Raw genomic sequence first — 8,463 nt, 5'->3', positions numbered from 1 at the left:
TGGAAGGGTATTATTCGGTTTCGGAAGCGACGAAAGTTAGCTCCTCGATTTATTGGTCCTTTTAAAAATTTAGCTCGTGTTGGTGAAGTTGCTTATCGTTTGGAATTACCCGAAGTGCTTGCGGGGATCCATAATACATTTCATGTTTCCCATCTCCGTAAGTGTCTTGCGGATGATTTATCATGGGTGTCATTAGACGAGATTGAGCTAAATAACAAGTTAGAGTATGTTGAGGAGCCGATTGCAATACTCGATGAAAAAGTGAAAATGTTGAGAAATAAAGAGGTGAGAACTTTCAAAGTTCAATGGCGTCGTAGTAAGGGTTCCGAGTTTATGTGGGAATCCGAAGAGTTTGTTTTGGTTTATCTTCCTGCTTGTCATGCGGCTTGGATTGCGAGGACGCAATCCGGTTCAAGTGGGGGAGAGTTGTAAGATCCTGTTTCCAGCTAAGTGGGGCACCATCCAAAATAGAGGACGCCGTCCAATTGTGAAGGACTGGATGCCGTCCAGGATGCTGGACGCCGTCCAGATGAACTGGTAGACCAGCTGTTTTGCTTTTAGATATTTAAAGGGGGTAGTTTGGTCTTTTCACTTGTTGGACGAATTTAAGACCACAAGATCAGTTCTAGGAGCCTCATTCACTCCACTTTCAACCACCTCATCCTTCCACTTTAAATTCTAGAGAGAGAGGAGATTTCTAGAGTGAGAGAGCTCAAATCAAGGAGGAAGAAGGTTGATTCGGGTCAAAGGGCGTGTTTTAAAGATTGTTCATCTAGTCCCTAGCTACGTTTTGATTGTGGTGGTAAGTCCTAATCTCGATTTCCATACTTAATTTAGTTTAACGGTTAGGGTTAGGGTTTGGGTTAGTGATGAACATAAAACCCTTTATTTAGTGATTTGGGGGGTTTTTCGGTAAGTTTGGGTCATGAGGACTCAAAGATGACTAACCTAGGGTTTTGAAATGATAAATTGAGCTTATGAGTTTTAATTTGGTTAGTTAGTTGCTAGCACACCTAAATATTATGTAAGTGGGTGTTAATTGGGTATGTGGGTGACCCAAATGGGTGTGTTAACTACAAAATGGGTCAAATGAGTTTTGGGTGACCTAGGTTGTTCAATGAGTATGAAAATGCGATAACATTGCGTTAAAAGTGTATTAATACCCTAAATGGCTAGTGTTAGGGTTTTGACGAAGTTGACCTAATATTATGGTTAAGAGTGCAAATGGGTCGAAATTGCACTATGGGTCAAAATGTCACTAGGATGGTGAGTAAGTTGTTTGACCAACTCGATTGTATGATTGATTATATGCATGATGTAATAGGTACGTCGTGTTGAAGGTTACAAGCTTGATTGACTCACCAAAGGCGTTAAGGTGAGTGGAATAATTATACTTGTGTGTATGCAATTGTATTTACTTGTACGAAGTGCAATGTGAGTTTTAATTTCAGGTATGCGATACCACATCGTGTTGGCATGGGATGAGGGTTTAAAGTTCAGGTATGCGATACCTCATTATCATGTGTGTGTGCGGGCGTGAAGTGTGGGTTTTAAGTTCGGGTATGCGATACCACATTTCACGTGACGGGTGGGTTTTAAGTTCGGGTATGCGATACCACCCAAGGGACTAGTGATGCATACTAGTGGCGTCTGCGTGGCTAACGGTTCATTCGTGAGAATCGTTCCCTTTATACGATTGGTTAACCATGGTTACGTGTTGTAGAGTAGCATATTATATTGTTCGAATTATATGCTATTGTTGTGCTAGCTTGCGTATTGAAGATTTAGCCTTATACTTTGCGATGGTATGCTAATTATATTGCTAGCGTGTATGCGGTAATTTTTGTAAGTGATTGCAAGTAAGTAGGTAATATATGTAGGTGTATAATTATTGCATTCACTAAGCGTTTTGCTTACCCTCTCGTTGTTTATCTTTTTATGCTCCGGCGTGGACAAGGGTAAGGGCGTTCGTTTGGATTAGTGGTCTCCCGCTTTGTTTTGGATAGGGGATGCTTTTGGGAAGTTTGACTTTTGAAGTTTGACCGAGATTGGGGTAGTTTAACCCCAAACACCATGCTCTAGGTGTCGTTTGGAATTTAAACTATTATGGTCGAAACTTGTATTTTGAACGAATTTCGTAAAATGGGTCATTGTGGGCCTGGTGTTGTAAAACTCGGTTTCATTATGAAAACTTCTTAGTTTTAATTATTATAACATGTTGTGAAAGTCGTTTCGTTTTAAAAGTGTCGGGAAGCGGTTTTCCGCTCGCGTAAGTTGGACCACTTGATCAGAATTCTGCAGTTCATTTGACGTCGTCCCAAATGGTTGGACGCCGTCCTGGCCTTCAGTACTGGACGCCGTCCAGATAACTGGACGCCGTCTACATGTACAATCTCATAATTTTTTTTTTGGGTCGTATATTGGTATAGCGAGGTTTGGGTTGTTACAGAACGCAATTATGATCGTGAAGTATTACGTGAAGAGTCAGAAATACTGGTAACGAAGATGAATGAAAAACAGAAATTCATATACGATCTAATCGTTAATGCTTCGATCTTAAAAAAACAAGAATTAGTTTTCGTCTATGGCTATGGGGGCACAAGAAAGACATTTCTTTGGAAATGCATAATTACATTTTTAAGATCTGAAGGAAAAATAGTTTTAGCTGTTGCCTCCTCCGGTATTGCATCATTATTACTCCCAGCTGGCAGAACTGCTCATTCAAGATTTAAGTTACCAATAGATTTGACTGATGAAACAGTTTGTAACATAAAAAAGAATACCCATCTAGGTAACTTACTAAAGGAAACTGAATTAATTGTCTGGGATGAAGCGCCGATGAATGACAAAAAATGTTTTGAAGCCCTTAATAGAACTCTTCGAGATATTCTTAGTTGTGAGCATTTAGCGTTTGGAGGTAAATCTATCATTCTCGGAGGATACTTCAGGCAAACGATGCCAGTAAAAAAAAGGCATCTAAAGCGGAAATTATAAACCTCTCAATTGTCCGTTCATATTTATGGTGTTATTTCACAATTGTCCAACTAACAGAGAATATGAGACTGCAACAAATAAGTACATCATCTCATTCGAGAACTGTTTTCGAAATTTTTTTAAATTGGTTATTAGACATTGGAAACGGAAACGTAGGGGAACCAGATGCGGAAGATCCAGTTAACTCTTCATGGATAAACATACCTGATAAGTACTTGATAGTTGACGACGACAATGGCATTCAGAATCTTATATCTTTCATATATAATGCTGAGATGCTGAAAAACCCTACTGCTTTAGAAATACAATCAAAAGTCATCATTTGCCCTAAGAATGATGATGCTGACATGATTAACAATCTGATTATCAACATAATCGAAAAACCAAGCAAAACATACTACAGCTACAATGAAGCAAAACCTTACGGGAATGACCGCGGAGAGTCAGAAATTTTGTAACCCAACGAGTACTTAAACACACTAAACTTTCCCGGTGTGCCTCCACACGAATTGTAAATGAAAATTGGTGTTCCTGTAATTTTACTCAGAAATCTCAACCTTGCTGGAGGACTCTGTAATGACACTAGAATGATTGTAACCCAGCTTTTCAGCACATCCGTGCAAGCTGAAATTATCACGGGTGCAAGAGTCGGTGAAAAAGTTTACATCCCAAAAATATGCTTAATTCACAAAGAGGGAACCCTCCCATTCATCCTAAGGAGGAAACAACTACCTTTAAAGATATCTTACGCGATGACATTAAATAAAAGTCAAGGCCAGTCATTTAACAAAATAGGAATATATCTACCAAAACCGGTTTTCGGGCACGGTCAACTTTATGTGGCTCTATCTAGAGCAACATCTCCTTACGGTTTGAAAATCTTAATGAAACAACATGAAAACCACAATCCAAAGACAACTAAAAATATAGTTTTCAAAGATTTCTTACAAATGATAACCAACATTGAGGTTTCAACATTACTTTCTGCTTATATTTCGTAATGTATAAACTGTTTTTATCAACCTTATTGGTTGAATGTTGGTTAACGAACTAAATGACAAACTTAAATATGATGATTAACCAAAGAATATGTTTTGATGATGACACATACATATGTATAAGTGATGACCGACATCTTAACATAAAATACGCAAGGTCACTAATCCATACTTTATCTTGCAAATGACCAAGTCAAATATAGCTTAAAGAATAGAATTAAAGTTCAGCTAAATACACGGTGAAGGTACGGTCGAACGCACAGCCAGCCGCAGAACCCCAAACTGAATTGCAAGGCAGTTTTATGAAAACAAGTTGCATGGTCGCCACCACGGTCAATCGCAGTGCGACCGCAGTTTTCTCTGTTACCAATTTTGACCAAATAAAGTTTGACTAGTTCCCGACATCTATAATTCATGAAACCTTTCTCAACATGATTAGAATAGATGTCCTCTCCATACTCAATTGAGTTTTGGTCATAAAAACACTAATTGTGGTTAATTACGCCTAATGACATCTTAATGACAAATTAACCAAGATTAGGCTTAACACATAAGTGTTAAATAATAACTTGTGATCTTAAATCTTATCTGGACATCCTTAGTATGATCATCAAGTACCAACACACTTAAGCCAATATCAGTTGAACAATAATTGCTATTAAAAATGACTTAGTGATTAATTAAGGCTAAATGAGGAACAATGCTCTCAAGTGTAACTAGTAAAGACTTGTAATCCTAAAATACACTTAGATACATTTAGGATGGTCACCAAGTCCCAACTAGAGATTGTTCTTACCTTGTGCATGTGTTGGACATTAATGTGTGCTTACACAATAATCATGCAATATGTTATATTGCAAGTAAGCTTACTAAAAGCTTAAATTACAAGTTGTGCAAATATGATTGATCTTATAGTAACTATCTCTTGCTATGTGTGAGTATTACTTGCTACTTGATAATATGTCTAATACTCATAAATTTATCAACTTGATTAACATGCTTGCTATGTGCTTACTAGTTAGGATTCAAGTAACTAGTCTACTCCAACAAATTAAGTGTAAAATGGTTCACAATGAAATTATAGTCAATTGTCTATTTGGTTTAAGTAACTAAGTGTGATTGCTTATTCAAGAATGACTTAACTTTGATGTCTCTACATACTTCATGATTATCTTATAAAGACATCATTCAATTAATCTCTACCTAAACCCAAATGGAACATGATTTGTGATTAATTGAAACAAGGAAGTTAATGACATAGTGACTAGTCTTTAGAATTGAACCAAAGGCATTAATGTGACTAACTAAGTTTTGACCAAACTGAGATTTCCCAAAATATCAATCAAAACACTTCTCCAAGAATGTTGGGCTTACCACTAATGGAGTGTTATGTCACTTTCATGCAATAAGACCAAATCTCACACACTTAATGCATATAGTACTTGTATAGGATGTTTGGTTTCTTTTGCAGGTGCTAGAAGGAGTAAAGGTGCCAAAATGTGGTGTTCAAATTTGAGTCAAACGGCTACACAACGGATACTAAATTTGGACTGGAGCACGCATGGTCGAACCACGATCGACCGTGTAGGCAACCGTGTGTCAACGGCTACTTTTTGAATCCCACTATAAAAGGCAAGCATTAAAGAGCATTTTAAGCTGACCCTCTTGCGTATTTCAAAGGCTTATTTCCAGAGATCACAAGGGCTCTAACTACTACTCAAATGTGATCAAGTAAGAGAAGATTCTATGATCTTATAGATATAGAATTTGGTTGTTGTAAACTTACTAATCAAAATCATTAATCTTGTGAGTTTACTTAGTGTAATGGATGTCCTAGTATTGACTTAGGATCATCATTACAAAGTGTATAAGTCTTGTAACTTCAATTAGTAGAAGCACATGCTAGATTAGTGATCTACTTCCTTAAAGGGACTTAGGAAGTTGATTAATCTTCTTTGGAGATTAATACTTGTCAAAGGTGAAGACAAGTTGATCTAGGTTGGAGTTGATCTTTCAAAGGGATAGAAAGATTAGGTTTGTTGTCTACCAAAGAAGTTGAAGACTTGTAAATCGAATCTCCACCGGGTTTGGAGAAAAGTGCTTAGTGAAGCAACAAATCCCGATTAGTGTAATCGGGGAGTAGATTAAGGTGGATTAGTTAACATTTACCAGAACCACTATAAATCCTTGTGTCTATGTTCTTTACATTACTTCATTTATCATTTTGAACATATACACTACACACATCAAGTTTGAGTTGAATTGGTTGATCAAAGTTAATCGAATTTGGTGATCAATCGAAAAAGTGTTAAAAACGTATTAAGTAACTATTCACCCCCTCCCCCTTCTAGTTACTTACAAACCTAACACTCATTATTTGTTTACTTATTGCAAAATGGCACAACCACGAGCTATCAGTGACTTAAAGCCAAAAGGCAGACACAAATAACTGGAAGCAAAAGTTTATCGGACTTGGGTCTCACAAAATTACAAGACTAAACAAGACGTGCACTTTAACTGTGTTCTGCTTGATCACTATGTAAGAACTACTACATATCACACATTACATATCAATATTAACCTAACACTTTTCAATAACATTAATTATATAATAAATTGATATACAGGGAAATGCAATTCAAGCTTATATAGATATCCATGAACTACACTACTTCGCACCAATTCTGACAGTAGGGTCTGCCTACACTATCAGACATTTTCGTTGTGAAGAAACAAAAAATTGGCAAAGAAAAATAATCAATTCTACAATTCTATGTTTTGGCCTAGGAACAACCTTTCAGCCATTAACCCCAGATGATTTCCCCAGCCATTACTTCGAGTTCAACACGTATGAATATATAAGAACACGTGTGGATAGAGAACCATTCAACATAGGTAAATGTCTAACAGCTACTGCACTAAACTTCAAATATTTTAACTGCGTTTTCTTCTTCTATAAATACTACTAATGAAAACTAACCTTATTTAATGCATTGTAGACTATATTGGCTGCATACATAGTGTAAGCGATGCGGCACCTGCAGGAAGATCAACAAAAATAAAAAGAACCATCAATCTCATTGATCTCAAGTAAATTTCTATATCATAATATATATTTAAATTTAAGTAAATAACATAACTGTACTTATAACTGTTCATCCTTCACAGCAACAACAGAATCGAATTAGGTTTATGGGGTGATCATGCAACCCAATTTGATATGGCAAGCTATGAAATGTTGGAAAAACGAGTTGTGCTAGCAGTGAACAACTGCTGGGCCAAAATATATGGAGGTAATACTTCAAACATGTATATAATTCGAACAAATCATAATACAAAATGAAATTAACGAACAAATTAAATCTAAACAGCTAAGCCGGAAATCAGCGGGACACGTTTAACATCCTACTATCTGAACCCAGATACCGAAGAATTTCACAGAACAATAAACGATTAAGTTTTCAATTCCATTTTCATACCTCATTGTAAAAAATATAGAACTTACAAAACTGAAACAACCCAACCCGTATTCCATACGATAATTTTTTTTTTTAGTTAATACACATTTACGCGCCAATAAAATATGTAAACCATTCCACAAATTCCATTTAAAACGTACCACAATTTAAATGTTTACAAGGCACGAAGGCCATTAATTAAGTTTAATACAAGTTTGACCCACTACAAATGATAGTTTATAACCCAAACGACACTTCGAGCATGGTTTGGGACTAAACTATCCAAAACGTTAGGCCAACTTCCGAAAGCTCCAACGAAACATCATCAAAGGACACCTAGTGCCCAACAACCCCTTTCCCCTTATCCGCACCTGCATCTAAAAAGATAAACAACGAGAGGGGTAAGCTAACGCTTAGTGAATGCAACAATTATACATGTTCATATATAACCTACTTACTTGCAATCACTTACCATACCGCATACAAGCTAGCAATTCGATAACTATGCAAGCATCATGCAATAAACTACTATCCACAATTCACAAGAAGCTAGCAACAACAATAGCATCTAGTTTACAATTTAATTATGCTAGATACGAATTCACACAACCATGGTTAACCAATCGTACAAGGGAACGGTACTCGTAAAAGACCGTCGGAGTTCATAACATCCATTAGTGTTACTTAAACACCGCGTAATCACTAATCCCCCGGGTGATGTCTTAAACACCGCGAATAACTCACCCCCATGACAATGTGGCGTCTTGAACACCGCGACGATTCCACATGTCAATCAAAACAATGAGTGGTGCCTTGAACACCGCGGCATCCACTCCCATGACAATGTGGTGTCTTAAACACCGTGACAATACCACATGTCAATCAAACAATGAGTAGTGTCTTGAACACCGCGACAATACTACTCGTTACTTAGAATGTGGTGTCTTGAACACCGCGACAATGCCACATTCATACTACACAAATAATTACCTTATATACGTACACGCATAATT

The 8,463-nt window shown here is 37.0% G+C and overlaps 1 protein-coding gene across 1 annotated transcript; it reads left to right on the top strand.

Annotated features, from left to right (window-relative positions):
• The first annotated feature begins 1,252 nt into the window (after nt 1–1,252).
• On the top strand, nt 1,253–3,995 carry LOC139868767 (uncharacterized). The gene is made up of 5 exons (XM_071857109.1): nt 1,253–1,266; nt 1,325–1,375; nt 2,430–2,917; nt 3,052–3,436; nt 3,542–3,995. Exons 1-5 carry the CDS (start codon nt 1,253–1,255, stop codon nt 3,993–3,995), a joined length of 1,392 nt encoding a protein of 463 aa, XP_071713210.1.
• Nucleotides 3,996–8,463: the final 4,468 nt, after the last annotated feature.

Source organism: Rutidosis leptorrhynchoides, chromosome 9 (assembly GCF_046630445.1).
Source record: "Rutidosis leptorrhynchoides isolate AG116_Rl617_1_P2 chromosome 9, CSIRO_AGI_Rlap_v1, whole genome shotgun sequence".
Taxonomy (NCBI): domain Eukaryota; kingdom Viridiplantae; phylum Streptophyta; class Magnoliopsida; order Asterales; family Asteraceae; genus Rutidosis; species Rutidosis leptorrhynchoides.
This window is presented reverse-complemented; position numbering and strand designations above follow the sequence as displayed.